This window comes from Panthera pardus, unplaced genomic scaffold (genome assembly GCF_024362965.1).
Source record: "Panthera pardus isolate Hobbes unplaced genomic scaffold, ASM2436296v1 HiC_scaffold_10, whole genome shotgun sequence".
Lineage (NCBI taxonomy): Eukaryota > Metazoa > Chordata > Mammalia > Carnivora > Felidae > Panthera > Panthera pardus.
Window position 1 is genome coordinate 20,690,393 of NW_026526655.1, and position 25,104 is coordinate 20,715,496.

General features: G+C 53.3%; 1 protein-coding gene across 1 annotated transcript; it reads right to left on the bottom strand.

The window, feature by feature from the left end:
- IGFBP2 (insulin like growth factor binding protein 2) lies at positions 1 to 25,104 on the bottom strand. The gene is made up of 4 exons (XM_019446040.2): positions 24,549 to 25,104; positions 2,983 to 3,212; positions 2,097 to 2,237; positions 1 to 500 (listed from the first exon to the last, which is right to left on the bottom strand). The coding sequence occupies exons 1-4, from the start codon at positions 25,003 to 25,005 to the stop codon at positions 336 to 338; spliced, it is 993 nt and encodes a 330-aa protein (XP_019301585.1). The 5' UTR covers positions 25,006 to 25,104; the 3' UTR covers positions 1 to 335.

Below are 25,104 nucleotides of genomic sequence, written 5' to 3' on the forward strand. Positions count from 1 at the left end.
TTTATTTTTCCTTCCTTTAATCTTAAGCAAAAGAGACACGGGGGTTCAAAAATAAAAATTTCTTTCCCCCCCCCCCAAATCTTCACCCCAGCTCCACCACTGCAACTGCCCCTTCCTCCCCAGCAGGGACAGGAGAAGGGGGGGGTGGTGCAGGCATCTGGGGAGGGGGAAGGCGGGGGTGTGCCGAGCTCGGTGCTGGTCTCTTTCCAAATATAAATACACGTGTCAACACTCCTGGAAAACCCTCCCCGCCCACCACGCAAGGCTCTCCTCTCTCTGCCCGTGTTTGGAGAGGGGGCGGGAGCGGGGGGTGCCAGGCACCGGCTGGCTGTGGTTTACTGCATCCGCTGGGTATGTACCCCACGAGCCTCCTGCTGCTCATTGTAGAAGAGATGACACTCGGGGTCCCCCCGGATGGTGGGGGCTCCCTGGATCAGCTTCCCAGTGTTGGGGTTCACACACCAGCACTCCCCACGCTGCCCGTTCAGAGACATCTTGCACTGAGGAGGGAGAAGACAAGGGTATGGAGGACAGGCCTGAGGCCACCAGCTTTCCCTGCTTCCCTCAGCCCGAGGTTTGCCGAGCAGCTACGGGACGCCCGAGCTAGGGTGCCGCGAGGTGGTCTTCTCGGCCGTGAAGGGTGCCAGGGGACCTCCCTGAAATGCAGATTCCCCTTCAGGAGGCCCGAAGCGGGGCTAAGACTCTGTCTGGCTCCCGCGTGATGCTGGTGCTCTGGCCCAGGGACCACGCTAGTAGGGGATGCCCCACATCGCAACGACTCAGTGCCCGCCGGCAGGAGGGGGGACCATCCAGTGGGGGCCCAGCAGACTGGAGTTCAGTCATAGCGTGAAGGGAAAACAGCACGTGACAGCAGAAGTCAGCACTAGCACAGGCCCTAGCAGGTGCTTTGCACCGTGAGAACAGTCTACACACTGCTCATTTACAGTTTACAACGCTTTTTTTAAAAGCGTATTTATTTAAGTGATCTCTACCCCCATCGTGGGGCTCGAACTCATGATCCTCAGATCAGGAGTCGCTCACTCCTCACACCGAGCCAGCACAGCCACCTTGTGAGTTAGGTGCCATTATTTCACCACTTTACAGATGATCAGAAGGAAGCACAGATAGGTTAAGTAACTTGCCCAACGTCACACAGCTAGTAAGAGGCGTGGCTGAGATAAGAACCCAGGCATTCTCGTCCTACGGTCCCTGCTCTTACCCATAAACTAATTACCATTGAAAACCCCTTTAGTTACCCATAGGGACCGGCCACAGCCTGTCTTTCATTAGAAGAGATCACTATTTCCACTTTTGATCTCCAAATGAAGTAATAAGCTGACATTTCGAGGGCACGTGTACAAATAGCTCTGAACACTACACTGATATCTAGAGGGGGCAGGATGCCTGCCTGGGCTGTGAGGAAAGTGGGGGAGTGAGACCCCCTAGGGGTCAGCAGAGGCTACTTGTCAATGGTTTAAATCCATGATTCTGCAAGTATAGCCCATGGATCATCAGCAATCCCTGGGAGTTTATTAGAAATGCAAATCCTTGGCGCGCTTGGGTGGCTCAGTCAACTAAGCACCCAACTTTGACTCAGGGCATGATCTTGTGGTTCTCGGGGTTCAAGCCCCACGTCTGGCTCTGTGCTGACAACTTAGAGCCTGGAGCCTGCTTCAGATTCTCTGTCTCCCTCTCTCTCTGCCCCTCCCCTCTTCATGCTCTGTTTCTGTTTCTGTCTCTGTCTCTCTCTCTTAAAAATAAATAAACATAAAAAAAATTTTTTTTTGGTCCCCACCCAACCTTCCAGAATGGTAAGGCCCAGAAGTCACTGCCAGGCAATTCTAATGCTCAATAATAAGTTGACAGGCATTAGGGTAACCCGACATCTCCTTTCCCAGAGGCTCCCTCCCAACCTGGACCCCAAGTGCTGATGGCAGGTGGCTGGGTAGGTGGAGTCAGCCTCTGCGTCTGGAGGTGCAGAGGCCTGGCAGCTGACATCCCCACGCCCCCTCAGCATTCAGACCTCAGAGGATGACCGGTGGGTGGGGCAGGGACAAGCACACCCGGGGCCCAAGGCCAAGGAGATCCTCTCTCACCTGTTTGAGGTTATACAGGCCATGCTTGTCACAGTTGGGGATGTGCAAGGAGTAGAGGTGCTCCAGGGGGCCCCGCTCATCTGGAAGGTGCATGGTGGAGATCCGCTCCAGGACCTGGTCCAATTCCTGCTGGCAGGGGGTCTGCGGGCACAGACAGACACAGAGGGGCAAAGAGGGAGCTCGAAGTGAGACTGAGCTCACAAAACACCGGTCCTGGGAACAAGCTCAGAAAGAAGTTCATACACAGGGAAGGGATTTTCCCAAGGCCACCCAGCAAGTTGGTGGAACCAGGGACTTCCGACAGCGACCTCATGGATATGTCACTGTGCCCCACTCCACCCTCTGAAGAAAGTCACGTGGATAGGAGTTTTCACCCCTCTCTCGTGCTGTGTCAGTGGCTTACAGGGATCAAAATGGGATCTACTTGCAAAACGTGAATTCAAGTGGCTGTCTCTAGAGCATCTCTACCCCAAACCAGTGGGCCAACCCCCATTTCTTTCCATCAACCCAGCCAGGCCAAGACCCAAGACAACAGAGCTGAGCTGGGGAGAGGGAAGGGCATATCCCAGCGAGACTGAGCAAGTCTAAGGAGGTCCGGCCCCATCTCTAGCATCCACTTCCTTGCCAAACAGAAGTGTGGAGGTTTCAGAAGGAAGGGACTTCAAGAAACCCTATGCCCAGTCCCTTTCACAGCCAGAGATACTGAGGCCCCCAAAGGAGACAGTGATCAGTCTGAAGGTCACTGAATATGTTAGTGGCAGAACCAGAAGGAAAGTGCTTTGCCTTCCGGCAACACAGGACACAGATGGTAGTGGGTGCCCTCCCCCACCGCGAGACCCCTTTTACGTGTCCTCCCGCCCCTCCAGCCAGACCCGGCCCCTCTGACCCTGCCAGGTGGTGGCCGCAGCTTCTTGGGCTCATCCAGGCCAAGGTGATGTTTGCCACCCTTCCCCATCTGCCGGTGCTGCTCGGTGACCTTCTCCCGGAACACGGCCAGCTCCTTCATGCCTGACTTGAGGGGCTTCCTACCAGCACTGCCTCCACTGCCCAACAGGTTCACGGTCCCATCCACGTGGTTCTCAACCAGACCTCCCTCAGCGTGCTCATCTCCGTTGTCTGCAGAGAGAGGAAGGGAAGACCAGCTCAGGGTGCTGTTTCTAGAGCAGCGGGCCCCCCAGCAACTGTCTGAACCCCTGGAGATGGAGAGGACTGATATCCTTGCAGTTGAGCTAAGCAATTTACATGGACTGTCAATTTCAGTTTCGCAGCAACTCTTGGGCGGGGTGGGGGCATTACCCCAACTTTGGCAGACAGACAGGTCAAGACGCACGAGAAAGACCAAGACCACAAATCCGGGATCCGAACGCAGGCCGTCCGACCCCAGCAAAATGCCTGGGAGGCCTGGCCGGTTCTGCCTCCATCCAAGGCACAGCAAAGGAGCACGGAAGGATGAACGTGTCTGCAAGGCTTTCACCATGGAATGGGATTGAGTCCTTCTGGATCCATCATTCTCCTCTAGAAAGACCTCCCAGATTCACCTGCCATAACCTGCAGTTTAAGATCTTCATCATCTGTGACCTAAAAGGGCACATGCCATGTCTGGCAAGGGAGAAAGTGGAGAATCACCACCAGAACCCACGGTTTCCATCACCCCTGCTGCTACTTGTCATTTGCCCAACGGTCCCCTTCTCACGTGCCCCCATGACTCAGTCCCACGACCGCTCCAGCACGGCCCAGGCGGCCCTGGATTGTTCCCATGTCTGTCCACACATGGCACCGCCAGCCCCAGGCACAGGAACCCGTCCAGCTCTGTAGTTTCGGCTTATCACAAGGCACGTAGCCTCACCCAGATGCTTGTCCAAGGAGCATGTTAAGTCTCTTTCAACTTTCTTCAACCACCAGTCAACAACAGGGAAAGGCTCCTACTAAGTGCACAGCTCAGGGTGGAGGGGGCCCTGAGAACAGCCCCCGGCAACCCCAGTCTCACGCTGGCTCAGGTGTATACACCCAACAGCCAGGCCAGAGGAACAGGATGGTACACGGAAGAGTCATAACGAGGGGGCCAAATCCCCAAGGGCCCTAGGACGGCTGGGACTCAAACAGCCCCTTGCACACAAGGCAGAGCAAACAGGGTCACAGACCATGCCCCCCCGAGTGGTCCCCCTTCAGGTCCCAACAAGACCTACAGATGTGGAGGGGATGTTTCTAAACCAATTTGGCCCATTTTTTCTTCCCCTCTTTCGTGCCTTCAAAAACTTACAGCCCTGATAACATGACTGCATGGCTCCTAAAATATTTCTACCCAAGAGTTTCAGGTGAGGCACTTAGAACCTGGTTGTCCTCTCAGAATTCAGTGTGGCGGGTTCAGATGGCCCCTGTCCTGACCAGTGTTCACGGTAGAAAGAGCAGACGCTGCCCTGTGCGAAAGCTGTGGCATTCACTCTCACTTGCCAACTAAGGGATGGGGACAGTCATGAGTGCCATGGGGAACTGGCACCTGCTTTCACGGAGCGTGCTCCAGAAGGCTCCAGGAGACCAGGCACCTGCCACCTGGCCCAGGTGTCCCCATCAGCTACAGTGGTTTCCTTCAGAAACTCTGCACGTTATCTCCAGACTGAGGGAGCACTACTTGGTAGGGTCGAGTCCCAGCTCCCCCACTTTTTATGCCAGCTGTATTTCTCCTGCACACATAACCTCTCTGCGCCTCCGTTTTCTTAACTCAATTGTCGGATCCTAACAGCTCCCGCCTCACAAGACTGTTGAGACCATGTCAGAGGCCAAGCAGTTAAGATAAGGCCTGGAACACAGAAACCCAGGCCCTGCTTGTGATAGTTATTACTCTGACAGTGATGAAATGGCCTCAGTCATCTGTTATCTCGGCAATGCGGAACCCGACCAAGGACCAGGAAGCAGAGGAACAGAAGCCCCCGAACATCAGAACAGCTGTCACTGTATCCATGCGTGGTCAAATTCGAGCGCTTTCCTCACAAGGCGCGGGGACATTCGGCACAGGAAGAACACGGACGGTTCACGGCAGCATGGCTCCAGCAAGCCCGGTTTCTGGATGTCTGGTTCCCAAGGCCACCACAGAATAAAATCAACAAAATTAAAAGGAGAAAGAAAAAAGGCATGTGGATAGTGGCAAGAAGCATCAAATGGCAGGGAGAGAAGAGGACGCTAAAAAAAAACAAACATAAGAACTTAGGGGATATTTAGTGCAGAGCTTACAACTCCATACCCATCGATGACCCCTGAGGACTTCCACATTCTGTAGCCCAAAACAAGAGTTGTCTTGACTAATGACAATGACCCTGAGACATCCAAAAGGGGATGGGATTAATGTCTGAGTAGCCTGCGTGTTACCCTAAGTAAACTGACCACGGATTAAATCCTGTTCCAGAAGCCCCAACACCACCTGCAGGGGAAGAGCTATTTGAAGCGTTGACCATCAAGCTGGGTGGGAGTCCTGTCCCATCGTGTATGAGTGGACCCATCAACCCACCCCAAATTTTCATCACCGACCCTGATTCCCGACCCGGCACCACCTACACTGGGACGAGAGGATTCACTGGAGAGCTGTTCTGTGCATTATAGGATGCCAAGCAGCATCCTGGGCCCCTCCCTACCGGATGGCAAAGATACCTCCACAAATTGCCAAAAGGCCCCGGGAGGCGAAAGCGCCCCCCACTGAAAACTGCCCTTCAGAAGTTAGGCTTTATCCAGAGGCCTGGAAGTTGCCCAGCCCAGCACCGATGACCCCAGGACCCGCGTAAGGTCGATCTGAGTTCTACCACATTCCCCTCCCTCAGCTAAGACCATCCACCACTCTCCCATCTCCAACACACTTCTGGCCCACTAGTCTCCCTTCCGGCAGAGGGGGGTCTTCCCTAGGCATCCAGAGGACTCCCAGGCTGCTGGTCCCCCTTCCCTGAGCTCTCCCCGCCCTCAGACCACTGAGAGGGGCCAAAGCAGCATCCCCTGGCTGAGTCCCAGAGGTCAGCCCACCTTTACTGCTCACAACAAACTCTGGAAACATGTTAGATGGGGGTGCCTGGGGGGCTCAGTCGGTTAAGCGTCCAACTTCGGCTCAAGTCATGATCTCACGGTTCGTGGGTTCGAGCCCCACAAGGGGCTCTGCGCGGATAGCTCAGAGCCTGGAGCCTGCGTCGGATTCTGTGTCTCCCTCTCTCCTCTCTCTCTCTGTCCCTCCCCGGCTTATTTTCTCTCTCTCTGTCTCAAAAATAAATAAATAAACTTAAAAAAAAAAAAAAAGTTACCAGCCTCACTTAAAGAAAAAGAAAGAGAAAGAAAGAAACAGGCTGGATGAAAGAGAGGCTCATAGGTAAGTACGCATCAAGCCTACCGGCTCTAGGCAGGGCTGACCCGTCATTAGGTGCAACACGCACAGGCATCCAGGGGCCTAGGAAATGTATCCACTTTAAAATCAAAAGGAAAAATAAGCTTTTACATTAAAAAAAAAAAAGCAAAGGTCTTAATATACAATACTTTCAGTTATTAGACCCGGTTACCAAATATCATTTTGGAACTTTTTCTCACAGAGGAAAAGCCACAAACGCAAAGGCGTCCAGGGTCCACAGAGTCCCTAACACAGCCCTGCACCAGGTCCCAGGAGATGGGGGCCGACTGGACAGTCTTCTCCAAGGACGGACTCGGCTTCCTGTCCTGAGACAGCCCCGATCTCTCTAGAGTCAAGGTCAGTTTGTCCACCCTCGCAGAGGCCACTTGGATTCAAGGCTATGTTTTGTCCCATTCCGTTATTGATCTCAATGCTGCCAAAGAACATGCCAATAAGATGAAGAAATCCACGGGTCCGGGTCCGATTTGCTGACGCACATGCTGACACTCCACACCTTGAAATGGAAGCCGAGGGAAGGAGATCAGCGAGCTGACGGGGTGGGGCTCAGAAAAGACTGTAGGCTGAGGAAAGCCTCGATTCCTTGGCGGTTACATTCCCAGCCAAGGAGGTTCAAGAATTCAGGCTTCAAAGTCTAATCGCCGGACTGAATTCCAGGTCTACCACTTAGCTGTGCAGCCCCAGACAAGTTACTTAAGCTCTCTGTGGCTGCAAGGCTCATCTGTAAACTGTGGACAAACAGCACCTGCCTCCAGCGGGCAGCCAGATTCCAGAAGCTGCACATACACGCAGTGCCAGGCACACAGCAGGAGCACACGGAGTCAGCTCTCAGCTGCTCCCATTTCCCGCCCCCCCCCCACCCCCGGCTCGAGGAAGTGCTCACGTGGCATCCCCTACGCTCAGTAGGACAAGAGCATCGTCACGTTATTACCCAGTTCTTCCCATATGTTCTCTTATAGGTGACAGAAGCAATCCGCAGGAGAACATTCCAGATGCAGAACTCCAGCTAGAGATGGAATCTGCCCTCGGAACAAAAATACTAGGCTGCACTTTTTTTTTCGGCCTGAGAGTGAGGTTCAGAATAATATTTATTATGCAACTACTTATGTATGCAGCTCCGTGGGCTGCAGTGCAAAGGTCAGTCTAAGAAATGGTTCTTAGCAGCCCAGATCACATAACTGGAAAAGGCTTCAGGCTCAGAGGCTCCCGGAGACTTTCCCCTAAGGATTAGCCACTCTCTATGTAGCATCCCGGGCAATGGTTCAACACCGAAACAGGGAATTCACCCATTATACATGGAAAGGAAAGCTTTTCCAAAGTGGGGGAGACACCGGAGGACCTGAAGCGTGAGAACTCCCATCCCGCGTAGTGGACTGCCACACCGCTCGACCTCATGCACCTGGAGGGGGGCTGGAGAGGAGAAAGGCAAGTAGAATGAGAGGCAACGGACGAGCTGCCCCGTTTTACAGACACCAAACTCGAGGCCCAGCTGGACTACCATGTGGTCTACAGGAGCACACACAACCTCCGTGCCATCATCAGAGACGCTTCACAATTGGCATGGGGTCCCCACGCTGTTCTTTGACCCAGCCTTACTGAGTGGCCCAGGAGGGCAGCTGGAAGCAGACATTCCAGAAGATAGGGCTTTACTTACACCTGCATTCCGCATTCTAGACTACGCATTAATACCCTAGTTTTAAATTTTAATTCTGGCCTAGACTTTTTTCCCCCAGTGTAATCTCATTGGATTGTAGCACTGATGACCTTACTCCATGAAGGTCACGGACCCTTGGGTCCGACGGATCAGATCCTTACTCTCACGAAACCCCATCTTCCCCTAGCGCGATGCTCTGACCTCAGTGCTCCAAAGGACAGTTGGTGATTCCTGATCTATGGAAGACCTTAAAGCATTCAAGAAAATAGGCCCCCCAGATCCAAAAGCAACCCCCTACTCCCTCTTGCTTAGAATATGAGGCTCTGTCCTTAACGCAGGCCTGGTGAGAAAAGGGAATTTCCCCCAGAAATACACCACATCTTCACAACAGATTAAGGTCTCCTTCCTTTCTTCTTGTCTTTCCCCCACCCCCTGCCCTGAAGAAAACCTAGCCATTTTCCAACCTTCTCTTTAGTCTACCTCCTGACTATTTGGAAATCTAAGAGCTGGGAACACCACAGGGAATCATCCAATCTGACCCTAAATCTATCACTCCCTCCAGTGGATTCACCTCCTTCAAACAGGTGATAGCATTCCAGGCCCCGTAGGACTGGATTCTGAGTAATGGGCCGGGGTGACGCGGGCTGCTTTCCTGGTTCCATTCTAGCTGGGCACAGACCTCACATGGCTCCCTTTGTTGGTCTCTCCCCAAAGGCACTTAATCTTGACACGTGTTGGGCAAAAGAATAAACACTAACTTACCATCTTCCTCTTTCCTCCTGGACAGCTTCTCCATGAACATCCAGGACAGAGGACAATTCACTAACAAGCTCAAATGGGCAAAGAATTGCAGGAGTCAAGAGACCTGAATGCCAGGCCTGGCTTTGCTGTTTATGATTCACCCATGACTGTAGCCAAACCCTCTAACCTCTCTGAGCTCCAACTCCTCAAGAGTGACAGATGCAAATAATAATCCTACTAAAGTGAAGGTTGCTACCGGATACAGGATGATCGCTACTTAAACTGGATACAGTGTTGTTAGCATTTGCCCAACATGGGAGAAGCAAGCTCCAGAAGAAATGTGCAGATGATCTAACGGGTAAATGAAAGATGTATGTGCTAGGCAGAGGGGAAGGGTGGGTGATAGCTGATCTGTAGAATGGCCACGCACATGGGGGGAAAATGAGTTACAAGAAAGTTCTAGAATACTATTTGCATGTTTCTTCTAAAGCCTGATTTTGTTGATTATATGAATTCTGTATGTCGCTAAACAGCATAGCTGTCCACCATTTGATGGAAGTCCTTGGGCAAGTGTGGATTTGCCTAAATTACTTTAACTTTACAGAATCTATGGGAAGGAAGAAAAGGGAGGGAGCAAGGGAAGGAGAGAGAGAGGGAGAGAAGAAGGCATGGAAGGAGGGAGGGGAGGTGGCTCATAACTGCCTTGCATGCACAGGGCAGACAGGGCTCACAGGCAAATTCACCAACATACAGGGGAAACAGCTTTTGTTTCAGAGAATTTGAAGCCAGTCCCTTTGGATGGCTGATTGTGGCCACTATGTGTAATAATGCAGGCCACCAAGGCTGGCGTAGATAATCCAGGCCATGCTGGGAGGTGGGGAGAGAGGCAGAAGTTAACAATGGTACAGAAGAAAGGGGAGCTTGTTATTTTTCAGCTGAGGTCCTTTGTCTCTCTGGGTAAGTGACACTGTTTATGTGTTTCCCTCCACCCTTTTGCCTAAAGGTCAGAGGCAGCAGGCAGCAGCCGTGTGTGCATGGATAGCTGCTGTGTGCGGGGCACATTCCAGCTTCGCGAATGATGTTCTCCTGGTCAGCCCATCTACCTCCTGCTGACACCCAGCTTCCTTCCAAACTCCCTTCCCATTCTCTCCCCACCCTCTAAGGCCCTGCTCCCCGCATGGCTGCCTGCAAAGCAAATCTGAGGTCTCAGACACTACCACCTTCTGGGAGAAACCCCTTTGGCAACAGACCGGTAGCAACTCAGCACGATTTAGAACAAAAGGAACTCCCTTGTGGTAGAAAACAGCTCCGAGCAGACTCTTCGGATGTTCTAGATCCACAGGTCATCCAGGTTATGGCACACAAGTGCAGGACCTGGCCATTCTCAGCTGGGGATCATCTCCCTGCACCCGCAACTGCCTCAGGCTTACTGCCCAGCCAACTGTTGCTGAGCTCATAAGCTCTGGGGAGGGGAATGGCCGGTACCCACGTTCACACAGGGAAGGAGTCGCCTGCTACTGGTGACAGTGTACGAAAGCAGGGCAGAGGGCCCACTGCTTGCCAAACCACCCTAAACTTTCTGGATTCCCTTTGGAACAATAGCTCTTGGGTTCAAAGCTCTGGCCAAAGCTTTGGCCATAGTAGGAAGAGAAGTGCTGGTGTGAAAGCTGGGGGTGGGGGGTGGTGTCCAAAGTTCTGCTCCCCTGCTACCATCATGCCTGGGACTCTGAATGATGCTCGACAGGGTGTTTAAGAGGTGTAGGCTTCAAGGGACACCTGGGTGGCTCAGACAGTTAGGCGCCTGACTTCTGCTCAGGTCATGGTCTCGTGGCTCGTGAGTTCGAGCGCCACGTTGGGCTCTGTGCTGACAGCTCAGAGCTTGGAGCCTGAAGCCCACTTCAGATTCTGTGTCTCCCTCTCTCTCTGCCTCTCTCTTTCTCTCAAAAATAAGTATTAAAAAAATATTTTTTAAAAGATGTGTAGGCTTCAATATATGGGAAACCTGGCTGGCTCAGTCGGTAGAACATGGGGCTCTTGATCTCTGGGTCAGAGTTTGAGCCCCACGTTGGATGTTCATTAAGATGTGCAAGGTTCAGTGTGTTCATTTACAAATTCAGGGAGTTAGGTTACGGGAATGGCTCCCAGTCATGGGTGTTTGTCAGAAACCATCTGAAGATGGCAATGCAAGCTGGTGCAGCCACTCTGGAAAACAGTATGGAGGTTCCTCAAAAAACTAAAAATAGAACTACCCCATGACCCAGCAATTGCACTACTAGGCATTTATCCACGGGATACGGGTGTGCTCTTTCGAAGGGACACATGCACCCCCATGTTTATAGCAGCACTGTCGACAATAGCCAAAGTATGGAAAGAGCCGAAATATCCATCGATGGATGAATGGATAAAGAAGAGGTGGTTTATATATACAATGGAGTATTACTCAGCAATCAAAAAGAATGAAATCTTGCCATTTGCAACAACGTGGATGGAACCAGAGGGTACTGTGCTAAGTGAAACAAGTCAGTCATAGAAAGACAAATATATCGCTCATATGTGGAATTTAAGATACAAAACAGATGAACATAAGGGAAGGAAAGCAAAAATAATATAAAAACAGGGAGGGGACAAAACATAAGAGACTCTTAAATATGGAGAACAAACTGAGGGCTGCTGGAGGGGTTGTGGGAGGGGTGGATGGGCTAAATGGATAAAGGGCATTAAGGAATCTACTCCTGAAATCATTGTTGCACTATACGCTAACTAATTTGGATGTATATTTAAAAAAATTAAAAATAAAACAAGTTAAAAAAACTATAAAAAGTAAAATATAAAGAAATTTCCCATTAAAAAAAAAAAAAAAGAAAGAAAGAAAGAAAAAGAGAAATCATCCAAAGAGCTTGCTAAAAATGGTCCCAGACTTCACCTGTCTGTGAACTAGCAAGCCTGGGCAAGGGTCAGGGACTCTGTATTTTTAACAACCTCCTTCAAGCTCTGGCATTTCCAAGGCCCCCTTCCTTTGTGCTTCTCTCTCTCTGGCCTCAGATTCCTGAAGAACTTCCTAGTGATGGGAAAGAGGCCTCCTCTTTTCAAAAGATATGACTTCACAGACACACTCTGCGAAGACACAGCCCCATAAGCTCTTTCCGCCCCTAGACTCACGGGTTCAGAAACAGACACACACGCATGCCTGGGTGCACACAGGGGGTCCTTCTTGGCCAGGCATCATGGAGATTTCTAGAGCATGCCCTCACGCTGCTGCAGAAATAGCACGGCCTCTACAGAACTTCCCTGCCTACGCACTCCCTAATGGGCTGCTTTATAAACACCAGGGTCATTCCTGGAATGGCAAAGACCTGGGGAGGGTCAGCGCTGAGGCAGAACGTTTGAGAAAACAAAAACATGCTCAAATTCAGCCAAGGTCCTCTGGGATTCAGTGAGCCAGGCTGTCCTTGAAGAGCCAGAGAAACTGATATCAAGATGGCAAACAGCACTCTCAGCTTTCACTCCTTTCCGTGGGTCCCAAACATTTCTCCTCCGGTTCAACTAAAGTCATCCAACAACCCAGCAAGGTGACCTGTCTGCCGAAAGCCCATGGGAGCAGACGGTGTACTTTGGTGCAAACTTGGACCAGGGACTATGGGAACGGGAAGAATGAACCTGACCCAGTGATTCAACATCTCTCAGATACGCGTGTAGTGGGCACACGGGCAACAATGTTCATTACGGCATCATCTGTAGTTGCAAAAAACACCATCGGCAATGCGATCCAAACAGGAGAATGGATGAATAAAATCAGCAGGGTAATAACAATGGAATAATACCCAACAGCTGGCAACAATCACTCTGACCCGTGATCGCTCAGAGATCTACCCAACATGAACAGATCTCAAAAACCTAATATTGACAGAGCAAAAAAGTGGCAGAAGGACACCTCTTGGGCACATTTAACTTATCTTCAGAGAACATTTCCAGATGCTGGCTATCCATTAGCAAATTTGTTTAGCCGAGGAAAAGAAACACTAAGTAATGCATGCCGGTGGCTGCCTCTGGGGACAAGGGACAGCAACAAGAGGCTGGTGGAAGGCCATCAGGAAAAGATTTTTAAAGAGACATAAAGCAAAAATGACAAAATATCAACCGCTCCCAATTCTGGGTGGTAGACTGGAGTTACTGCGTTATTCTTATTATTGGCTGCAGTGTTACCATTTTAAGATTTTATTTTTAAGTAATCAGTAATCTCTACATGCAATGTGGGGCTCAAGCCCACAACTCCAAGATCAAGAGTCACCCACTCCACCGACCAAGCCAGCCAGGCACTCCGCAACCATTTATCTTTTAAAAGTCACTTCCTAGGGCAGTTGGGGAGCTCCGTCGGTTGAGCAACCGACTAGGCTCAGGTCATGATCTCACGGTTTGTGAGTTCGAGCCCTGCACTGGGCTTTGCGAGGACAGCATGGAGCCTGCTTTGGATTCTCTGCCTCCCTCTCTCTCTGCTCCTCTCCCACTTGCGTGCATAGGCTCACACTCTCTCCCTCAAAAATAAACATTAAAAAAAAAGTCCCATCCCTCATGGGGTGCCTGGGTGGCTCAGGCCTCTTCAGGCCTTCTCCAGCTCTTGATTTTGGCTCAGGTCATGATCTCATGGTTCATGAGTTTGAGCCCCAAGCTGGGATTCTCTCTCTCTCTCTCTCTGCCCCCCTCCGGCTCTCTCTCTCAAAATAAATAAATAAACTTTAAAAAGAAAAAGTCCCTTCCTTCACTGCATTCACTCTTCCAGGTCCTTGTCAAGAGGGGTATTTGTAAGTTGGGGTGCCTCTGAAAGCCCACTGGCTGGAAGAGGACCGAACATCAGTTACTTGGACAACTGCCCTGCCACTCTGAGGCCAGAGTAGTGTCACCACGGCCACCTATCACCAGGGGCTCCTGGCCAGGTCTCCGTGGCATGAAGAAGTGGGAAATGAGTGGCACCTGAGTGGCTCAGTCGGTTGAGCATCCGACTTCAGCTCAGGTCATGATCTCGCAGTTCATGAGTTCGAGCCCCACGTCGGGCTCTGTGCTGACAGCTCGGAGCCTGGTGCCTGCTTCGGATTCTGTGTCTCCCTCTCTGCCCTCCCCCTGCTCACACTCTGTCTCTCAAATATGAATAAACGTTAAAAAAAGAAAAAAGAAAAAAAAAAAAGAAGTAGGAAATGAGTCAGAGGAAAGACCCAAAGAGAGTGGAAGACAGTCATAGGGTCAAGGAGGGGACGACAAAGGAATCAAGACGGTGCAGGCCTGAGAACGGAAAGCCAAGGGACGAGCACATCCTAGTATAGCCCACAGGGCACTGGAGGTGTGCAGTGGGGGAGGTGCCCAAGGGCCAGTCATGCCCAGTGGAAGGGGTGCACCTGTTCCTCGAGGCCCAGAGAGATAGCAGCTTTAAACTGAAACAGGAGAGAGCCAGGGTAGAAGCCACTCAAGAGTTTCACAGGAAGGACTAAAACAGGTTACAAAACTGCAGATGGGAAAAACCACATGGTTTAGGGAAAGACTTTCAAGGAGGAGGGAGGATGGACAATATGGCTTCCAAAATGTCCAAAGGCCGCTTGACTGAGACTATGAAGGGCAACCCTGGGCAAGGCACTCTTGGAATTTGAGTGAACTTCCCTCCCGCCTCCCTAACCATACACAGAAAATGTGCCAGGGCGCACTGGCTAAAAGCCGTCGCTCCACGCTTTGCCCTCCTCCTCCAAAGGACAGAGCTTCTTGAAGACACAAACTTGGACTTCACTTCCATAGTGCTTTAAAGAAAAGTAGAAACAAAAGGGGCCACCTGGGTGGCTCAGACAGTTAAGCCTCCGACTTGATTTTGGTTCAGGTCATGATCTCACAGTTTGTGGGATCGAGCCCCACGTTGGGCTCTGCTCTGACAGTGCAGAGCCTGCTGGGGATTCTCTCTCTCTCTCTCCCTCTCTCTCCCTCAAAATAAATAATATAAACAAACAAATAAATAAATAAACAAACAAACAAACAAACATTTAAACTTCAGGAAAGCTAACTATTTGGAGAACATCCCACCTGGAGTCCTGGCCTAGAATATTATGTTGTATTACTTCTCCTCACTTCCTGGCCTCTCCCTCACCATCCAGGCCCCGGAGCAGCAAGGACGGTCAGGAGTTAAAAAAAAAAAAAAAGAAATCATTAAATGGAAGCACGAGATGGGAGAGAAAAGACACTTCCCTCCCAGGGGACCCATATACAAACAACTGTGCCTGTGCTCAGTTCCAAAGAGCTCAGTTCCCCACAGAGTAGCTCCCAGAGTGATAAAGACTGGGTTCTACCCACCTCTCTCCTCCCACCCTCCCCTTCGGCCTACCTCTTGTCCATCCCCATAAGACTGTTCCCAGAGACTGTAGGCCTGACAAATTGAACCCAGAGGGTGCAAACAGAAACTAAAAACCTGTAAGGATGTCCAGGATTGCCTGCCACACTCTCAAACCAGCACAAGAAGTGTCCTGAATATAAATAAGTGTCTTTAAATAGGTCACCATGCTTTTCTTTCTCTTCAACTAAAAGTTCACTAATTGTGTCTGATAGAATACTGCATCGCATCAGGGGTCTTCCTTGCTTATGCTCCCTTTAGAGGCAGCAAGCTGAACCAGAGACAAGCAAATGGGTTCAAATGGGAACCCTCACCTCTGGGACATAAACGGGCTGGGCCCTCCACCACTGGTAGAGCCGTAGTGAATGACAGTGGCATCAAAGGCCACGACTGTCCAGTGGAAAACCCTCCGCCACTAACCCCATTCTGGACTTTCCAAAGCAAAGGGCAGCTGTCCAGGTAAGCTACACCCCGTGGAAGAAGCCATGCCTGTGAAATGGATTCTTAAGTGCCTCTTCTTAATAAACTTGGCCCATCAGAGGACATGGAAAAAGAGGCATTTGCCTTCTCCTCTTTTCTGGGTGTTGAGATTAGAGGAAGAAGGAAGGAGGTTAAGGGTGGAGGGGCAGGGGGCGGTCAGAACCTGTATGACTTCACCCGATTATCTGAGTTTCTGTGCTAAGTGGCTTATGTACATAACTTTGTTTTATCATCAAGCAATCACATGAGGTTGATAATTTCTTATCTACACTCACCTTGACCCCCCCCCCCAAAAAAAAAAAACAAAACCATGGTGTTTGAGGCCAACGCACAAAGTCATGTAGACAATGGCAAAGCCAAAACCAAATCCAGGTTGTTCAGCTTTATAGCTCTTACACAACCAGAATGGCATCTAATCTGGCCATCGGCATCACCTACGGAAAGACGCCATTGAAGGCTTTTAACCCCAGGGCTTTGTTTCTTCTGTCCCCCACCACCTCGTCCTTTCTGCACCTCCATGGGACCCTCATCTTCCCAGGGAGGGAAGTCATCAGTCAGACACCAGCCAGCCCCACCCAAACTCAAAAGCCTTCTGATCCATACACCCACCCCCCTTTTATCCCTCCCAACACACCTCCTGCCACTGTTGCTACAGAAACTACCCAGGCAGCTGCAGAGTCAGGGCCCAAGGGAACCGCCATTTTCATTTTATCTTGGCCTCGGGCACTTTAGAAAGCAAGTTCACCATCCAGGGGCAACTTGGCACCCCCATCCAGAAGCCAAGACAATAGACCTGAAAGAAACTTCCTGGGGAGTTGCATAAAGGAACGTTTTTGAGAAGTTATGCCTTAATTACTGCCTCCCAGGGAAAAGGAGCTTTTCCGAGCAGCAATATATAATTCGCTGCTTCTTTGCATGCGTGAGTCTGATGGAATGGAGCCCCGGAACGAGAAGCTGGAGACCCAGACTCCATTCTGGTCTGTGCTCGCCTCGCCACTGGAACCTGAACGGAGCCTTGATTTCTTCATCTGTCAAGTGGGGAGAATCCTGAGGCTAAAACAGAGCTGGAAAACACAAAACAAAAAAAGCCCTACAGGCGCTTTGGTGAAAGTGGCCGATGTCTAGAGAAAAAGCAATTTTGATTACCGTCATTTTGTCATTTACCCTTTGGGGTAGACCCTTTGACTGCACTCTGCAATCCAGCTCCGATCCCTCCAGCTGGAAGCCTCCCACCTCCTTGACTTCTCAGGGGTTGAGTACGCTAAGTCTCCCCCAGTCCCACCTCCCCAGCTTGCTGAGGCCTTCCTGGGCTCTGCGCCCCTCCTGGCTTCCTGCCTCCCAGAACTCAGCTCCTTGAATGAAACACAGGCTGACACACCTATACCCATCCGCTAATTAGAAACCCCAGGCCTGGCTCCGCGCCGGCCGGCTGAACTGGAGCCTGGGGGCCAATTCTCCTGCCCCGCAGCTGGAGGCCGGCCAGCCCCTGCCCCTTCTCCCCAATCTCCGCTCCTGCTACCTCCCAACAGCCAGGAAGAGATGCGGGGCTGGCGGCCAGAAGGGGCCCCACAGGCTGCCAAATGCCCCCTCCCCCTGCTTAAAAAAAGGCGGCGGGGGGAGGAAAGAAACAATTCCTGACTACAGTCGACTCTGTATTTCTTTCCGGGGGAGGTGGCTGTCTGAGCAAGGTCTCCCTCTGCGTCCTGACTGACACCCAGGAGCTGAGCCAGAGCAGATCCTCCCTGGCTTTGTTAAAGGGCAGGAGTGGCCGAGCAGGGGGAGGGGCACAGGGGATGGTCCATTTTCCAGGAGAGAAAAAAAAATCTATAGCCCAGACACTCTACTCATTGTGGAGGTGGGGGTGAGGGTGGGGGCAGTTACCCTGGAACCAGAAAGCCAACGAGCTTCTCTGAATCTACTACCCCAGCTGTCCAGTGGGCTTTTCCTCCTGGTGCCCCCCCTCCCCACAATCACAAAGGCCCCCAGAGTCCAAGGAACTGGCCACCTCGGATTCCCAGTGGCAGATCCTGTGCTTTGTCACCACCATAAGCATATGCTGACCCCTGATGACTCGAGCAACCCCCGTTCTCTGCTTCCTGGGGCCTCCCCTCTACCAGAATGCTCAAGAACAGAGTCACTGTATCGTTATGCCCAGACAGGCGGTCACTCGGAGGGCTCTCTGGGACCACAGATGGAATGAGACATTAGGAAGGATCTCAGGGCCCAGAAAACAGTCCCCCGCCCAGCATTCCTGTCGAGAACCCATCAACCCCTTCAAAATGAGGCGCCACTCCCCGACTCGGGGGTGAGGTCAACTCTGGAGACAGCGTAGTAAGGAAACGTCACTTTTTGGATAGAACGTCCGGTTTCTTTGCCAGGATCACGTTCAACTTTCTGGCACCCTAGGCTCAGCCAGGATAGATGTGAAAGCCCATTTTCCTGGAGCAGGAAATCAGGGCCACAGAGTCCCTTCACTGGCTTTGTCAACTCAGTGAGCGTACACCCTCACACATGCCCAAAGCACTAAGGGGGCTGAGACGGGTCTGGTTCCTCCCCGACCCTATTATTCTGAAGCCTGGATCCCAGCAGGTTTCCTGTAGAGGGTTGTCCATGGAGGAAGCTGCGTCCCACCCCTGAAACGTGGCCTCAGAGATTCTCTGGTCCTCTGAGAACCTGCAGTTGGAGGGCTGGGTCCTAACGGTTGGCTGGCTGGATGAAGGCAGAACTCTGCCCTGTCACCTGCTTATGAGCAGCAAGCCAGCACAAGTACCCAGGGTCCAAACTCCAGAGCCACTTCTGTCCCCTCAGTCTCTCCACTCCCAACAGAGGCATTACACACAAATACACACACACACACCGCCAAAGTGCTCGGCTTTGTCTTATTATCTAGCTTTACACACCTGAGCACACACACACACACACAAATACACATGCATGCAAGCACCACCCCACGGAGTGGTACTATCTATATTTGGTTTACAGATAAGGAAACTCTTGCCTTGGGTGACACGTATGTGGCTGCAAACTGGGCTTTGAATTGGAACAACTTCACACCAAGATGAGGCCACTCAAGGCCATGGTAAAGCCTGCAGAGAGACGAGTGGCCTGCCTGGCACAGCCAGTTTGGCCTCCGTTCTAAAGGCCACCGAACTAAGCGTCAGAGAGGAGACGCAGCTTGCGGACATTAAGGCAGGTAATGTGTGAGAACCTACTATGTGCCAGACACTTGCCAGCCCCACACGCACCCCATGAAGAGATACAATCACTCCCATTTCACCAACAGGGAAACCGGTCTTTGAGGAAGGCCCTTGGGCATCAGCAATCAAGATCTCGAAGATGGGGCTGCAATGGAACCCGCTCATCCTGACGGCAGAGGCCAGGCTGCTTCCAGCATCATCTGCTGCCCACCAGCTCTTCTTGCCCCACCCTGGGACCCTTTGGTCTCTCCTGCCTGCCGCACACTGGCCACTTCCCCCTCTGAAGTCCCCAGGACTTGGGTCTCTCAGTGGACTGGAGGGAATGCACACGACCGAACCTGGCAGTAAGGAACCTGGCCCGTCCATCAGCTGCACACGGCAGGTGTCCAGGAACAAACTTTCTGGCTGACAGGGTCAAAGGCTTTTCCTGCCGACAGCCCCATCCCTTACTTGGCCATGGGGGCAGAGGGGTACAGAGGAAAGGTCAGCCTCTCGTCTCGTTACTTACTGCTAAGGCATCCATTGACGAGCTTCAGAGTCCACACCTGTGAAATGGGGGTAAAAAGCCTCCCCCTCTCCTTCACACGGATCTTGTAAGTGAGAAGACAAAGCAGGCGAAGAAATCAGTTCATAAAAGGATGAGCGCAGATGGGAAGGTGGCTGAACCCCTGGCAGCTGCCTGCCACCTCAGCAAAACGCTGGCCAGAGACCGCAAGAAGTGCTAGAGAGGCCTAGAACATCTGCCAAGCAGAACACCAGCTCCCCTGGCGACTAAAAAGCATAATCTCGCTCCTCTGTGCCTCGGTGTCGGCGGGAGCAGCCTTAGCGCAAACCCGCTCAGGGAACATGGCCACTTCCCCACCCACACAGCCTGGCCCCTGCACGGCTTCCAACCACCATCATTTCAGGATTAGACTGGTTGCCAGCATTCCAACCCCCAATCACTCCCTGGTCTCCATCTACCTGGACTCCCGTGGAAGGCTGGGGGCGATAGATTTTCCATGCCATTTTCTCGAGCCCTTCCCAGCTACTTAGCATCCAGCCAGGTGTTCAAGACCTAGCCACAATGGGAGATGCGTGGGAGACCAATGCTGGGGTGGGGGTGGGGGGGTGGTCAAGAAGGCAGAATGGAGAAAGCAGGGGAGGAAAAGGGCACTGGGAACACTAGGAAGGGACAGACTGAAACTAAATGTAGCCTCTAGTCATGGAGGCTCTTCAACAATAATAATAACCAATCCTCTCATTGTTGTTGTTGGTACCCTGTGGTAGGGTATGAGGAGGGTCAATGACAAAACCAAATGTGGGCACAGCCTGTGTATTTTCTGCTCATCTTCATTCCCTTCAGCACCCCCTGCTGTGCATGACCCCCCCCCCCCCCCACCCCACCACCCACCCACCCCGGCCAGGTACTGGCCTCCTGTTCTGCTTTTCATTGGACCCAAGGACTTTCGAAACTTCCCGGTACCAAAATTTAGCAATTGCACATCCAGTTTTCTACGGCAGGGAATAGCTAACCTGAGACCCAACTATATTCTGACCCGATAAATGGGCCACAGTACAGTGAGTCTCTCAAATTAAGCCCTCGAATGTTGGACAGTGGTGACTGAATGTGCGCCTGCTCTCGAATAACATGCAATTATTTTTCTAGGACTAACTTCCATGTCGTCCCCTAACCCAAAGGAATGATTTGCCTGAAATTTTCATTTTAAAGCTCAATGCTAAGGTAAGCTAACGGTGAAAACCACCTAAGCTTCCCTCTTCCCTCTGCCTACCAGGAAACTCAACGGTCTGACTTGACCAAGAACCAGTGCACAGATAGACCCCTGTGGTGGTCACGAACAGTTAGGTTCTTCTTTCCACCACCTCTTCTAATTCAGAGATTCCTGGCCCTGGATTTTGTTTTCCTAAGATTCTTTGACCTTGTATACGATTTTTTTTTTCTCGAAGCTTCTTCAAATACCTCTGTCAAAGGAATGGATGGGATCATGACTACCACACAAAGGGAACTATCTCAGTCAACAATCTGGACATAAGTGGAAGGTGAGTAAGGAGACTGCAGGCAAAAACCCAGATTCTATGACTTACTCAAATTCCAGCCCTCCATGCACAATGGCCGGAGGAGGCAGCTGGCCAAACACTGCCTGCCTTGCGGGTTCCGGACCTGTCAGAGCCACACCCTCCGGACCAGACCTGCCTCCAAGGCCAGAGTGCACCCAGCCACACCCCGCTGGGTCCTGTGGCCCAGGAACTACACAGCTCCCTCCCAGAGACCCAGGAGCAGTAGCCCTCAACTCCCCCATCTCCTCCTTCTAGTGGTGACTCAGAGCAGCTTAGCAGAGTTAGTTCTGGGTGTTCTGTCCAGAAGGGGGGAGGGTGGCGGAAGGTAGTGGTGTTAGCAATCGGTGACAGTGGGTCCCACTCATTCCCCAAGTCTATTTTACGACTTTGAACTCAGTATGCAAATTTATGCAAGACAAGATGCAAAACAGCGCTTTGAGCCAGAAGCCCCATTGCTTTTCTCCCCTTTTTTGAAGCTGCACGGAACCACTGTAAATCAGGGCTCGCCTCTGCCCCCCCCCCCTCCCGCTCCCGCTCCCCCAGCAACTGCAGATGCAAAAGCCTCCTCAGACCCGCCCGCCTGCCGGCCTGCCTGCCCCGGGACTTTGAATGACTGCACATTTCTATAGCACCTTTATATGTGCAGCGGGCCAGACGGCCACTTGGGCGGCTCCGCCCCTCGGCATAATCCCAGGCATTGTACCCGGCGGGGAAGGAGGCAGGGGAGATGCTGAAGGAGCCAGTCGCCCCGCCGGCCCAGAATTCTGAAAGGGCCCGGCCGGGCCCCAGCCCACTTCCTCTTCTTACCCCGACATTTCTAGGCACTTCTGCCCACTCCACCAGCAAACACACCCACGCGCTGTTAAGACCCAGACCTCACCACATCTCAGCCCCCCCCCCCATTTTTCTTCCAGGCTCACCTACTCCAACCCTCAGTCTCACTTCTGAGTGGCTCTGAACCAACCAGTCCCGACCCCTCGCCCCCAAGGGACGCAGGCTCAGCACCCGCAGATGTGCCCACCCCCACCCCCTGCATCCCAGCCATCCCCAGGAAGTCAGCAACACGGCCCCTGAGTCCTGGGAACAAAGACAAAAGAGCTAACAGCAAAGCCGGAACTGCTGGGGTTTTCTGCCTCAAAATAAGAGGGTGTGTTTAAAATTCTCAAAAGCAACCTGCTCAAAGAGGAATGCAGGCTGGGATGGGAGAGAGCCGGTTCTTCAGAGAGGGGAGAAAAGGGGATGGGAGAGGGAGAGGGGGAGGCAGCAGCACTCAGCGCTATGGTCCCCTCTGGGCCAGTGTCCGCCCCTGCACCCAGCCCGGACCCCGGCGCTCTCCAAGCAGGGCCGCAACCCTGCCCCAGCCCAAGACCCTCTCCTGCACAGAAGCCTCCAAACTTGCCCCTGTCTTCCCTGCATCCCTGCCAGCCCAGGCTTCTCCCCACCGTGCCCCCTTTCCCCCAGCCCTACTGACCCCTGAGCACCGTGCTCTGGGTCACTCCTTTCCAGGGTGCCCACTGGGCTTCTGCATCTAGCTCCCACCCCCGCCCCCAACCTGGTGTCCCCTCTTCCCAGTCTGGAACACAAGAGAAAAATGCGGAAGGCGTCTGTCTGGGCACTGGGAGGAGATGGCTGAGGAGGCAGCTGGGGCTAGCTGGCGGAAAGGAGTCCCATAACCAGGCAGAAAATCCAGAGTGACATTCTTCCCATGAACTCACCCCATTGTCCCTGGGCTCCCCTGACAACTCCCCCCTCTGGGGCTCTAGGGAGGAGTGAATGGAGAGAATCTCCTGCATCTGTTCTGGGGCTTGGAAGCAGGAGAGCCGGTTTTCGGGCTGCCAGCGAGAAGGATGAAGAATGAAAAAACAATTCTACGATGGTCAGGAAGGACCTGTACCACGCACTGTGTTAAGATGGTCAAAATCCAAGCGAGTCTATGAACTTGGAGGCCTTTGGAAAAGTTCATCCTGCTGAGGAAGATGTTTAGTTGGTCAGAGTTCAGCTCAGAAAGCACAGCACCTCCCTGGTGGGGGGTGGGGGTGGGGTGCGAAGGGGGGGGCGATGGAGGAGGAAGGCAGGACCAAGACTTTTCCTTTTATTACTTTCTAAGAGAACCAGGAGAGAAGGGTTAACTTGGAGGCGAGACATGCTGGGGAGGGAAGCAAGCAGAGGCAGAAGAAAGGACTCAGTGGTTCTTCTGGCTCCCTGGGAGGAAGCCCTAACTTGCTCTGCACTCAAGGTCAAAATGAGCCAGAGCAATAGAAGAAATATTTCAACTCTGACCCCCAATTTCATTCTCAAGGAGAACAGGGGAAAAACAATAGCTGGTTGGAGGAAGAGTAGGGGGGCTGGGGGTCTTGGGGAGGGGGGTGGGGAAAGTTGTACTAGGGCCGCAGAAGCTTACAAGCAAGAACGTGTTCACTTATTCTCTCTTCTTTCTTTTTCTAAAAAGCTTGAGGAACTTGGTCAGACTCGCTTGCTTTTTAAACAACAGCAGCAGGCAATGGACACCTTTCCCAACGGTGTCCAAGAAGAAAGAAAGTAATTACAGTTTCCTCCAGACCACGGGGGCGGGAGGTTTTTGTAATTTTAAAAGCGAACGGAAAACAAAAACAAGTGAGATTCTGACAGTCCGGTTTGGGGGGGTTGGGGAATGAGGATCCCTTACAAAGGCTCCCAGCCCCCCCCCCTCCCCCGCCCCGTTCTACCGGACAGGAAGAATCCCTCGGATTAGGACGGGGGTAACACCTCCCTGCGGTAAGAACGGCTGCGTCCAGCGCCCCGCATCCCCCCGCCGTCCGCCGCGGGGCCCAGATGCTCCAGTGAGCGGCACGGCGGTCCCAGGCTCACCCGGGGCTGCAGCCCGCCACCCGGCTTAAGTTACACAGACTGAACCGCTGGGCTGAGCCTCCCAAGCGCCCCTCTTGCATTGTTCCCCCTAAACGAGATGCACGAGTAGCGCTCGTTTTCCTTTCTCCCCACCCCACAAAGTGCCAGCAAGTCCTTTCTTCCCACCTTACAATCGCAGAAGGAAGGGTCCCTCGACGAGCCGCCGCCTCCTCCTAGCGCCCGTTCTCCCCAGACGTCCCCGAAGTCACCGGCACCCGCCAGCCTCCGCCCCCCAGCAGCGTCCTCCACCGGCACCTTTCCAGGAACCTCTGGTCGGCGGTCACCGACTCAAGCTGTGCTCCCCAGATAAGCCTCAAGCTCTCACTCCCCGGGGTCTGACCAACACCCTCCCCCCCCCCCACCACAGCAAATCCCCCCTCCAAAATAGAAGTCAAGGTACGTTCCAGCCGGGGAAGATTAGGGTAACCGGAGATGCCTTTCCGCTGCCCGTATATCCCGACCAAATCAGTAAGCAGCCAGGGCTCTCCCGCACGCTCTGACTCCAGCTCCCCTCCCCGGGCCGGACTTTCGGGTCCCCCCTCCCAGCAGCCGCCCCACTGCGGGTCGAGGACTCCGCTCTCTCGCCGCTCAAGCGGTCGCGGAGCCCCGGGCCCCACGCCTGTCCCCCGCGGCACGGCCGCCCCCAGCGCTCCGCTGCCCTCCAAGTTTCTCCGAACTAGCTGTCCCAGCCCCGCGTTACCTGCAACCTGCTCGGGGCTGGCGCCGTACTCGGCGTCCCGGCGCTTTTCGCAAGTGCCCTCGCCCAGGACCAGCGCCTGCAGGGGCAGCTCGGAGCCCGGGTGGGGATAGCAGCGCAGCCCCTGGGCGCAGCGCGGGGTGTAGACGCCGCACGCCTCGCCCTCCAGCCGGGCGCACACGGAGCAGCAGCCGCAGCCCGGCTCACGGACCAGCTCGGCGCAGGGCGCGCGGGCGTCGCCGGCCACCCCGGACGCTGCGGCGGAGGCGGCGGCGGGCGGCGCGGCCGGCGGGGGCCCGCAGGCGGCCAGGCGCTCGGGCGTGCAGGGCGGGCAGCGGAACAGCACCTCGGCGCGCACCCCGCGGCCGCCGCCGGCGCCCAGCAGCAGCGGCAGCAGCAGCAGCAGCAGCGAGGGCGGCAGGAGCAGCGGCAGCGCGGGGCCGCCCAGTCTCGGCAGCATGTTGGCGGTGGTGAGCGCGACGGCGGCGAGCGAGCGGGCAGGTGGCACGGCCCTGCGAGCGCGGGAGCCGCCTCCTCCGCTTCTTCCTCCTCCCCCGCA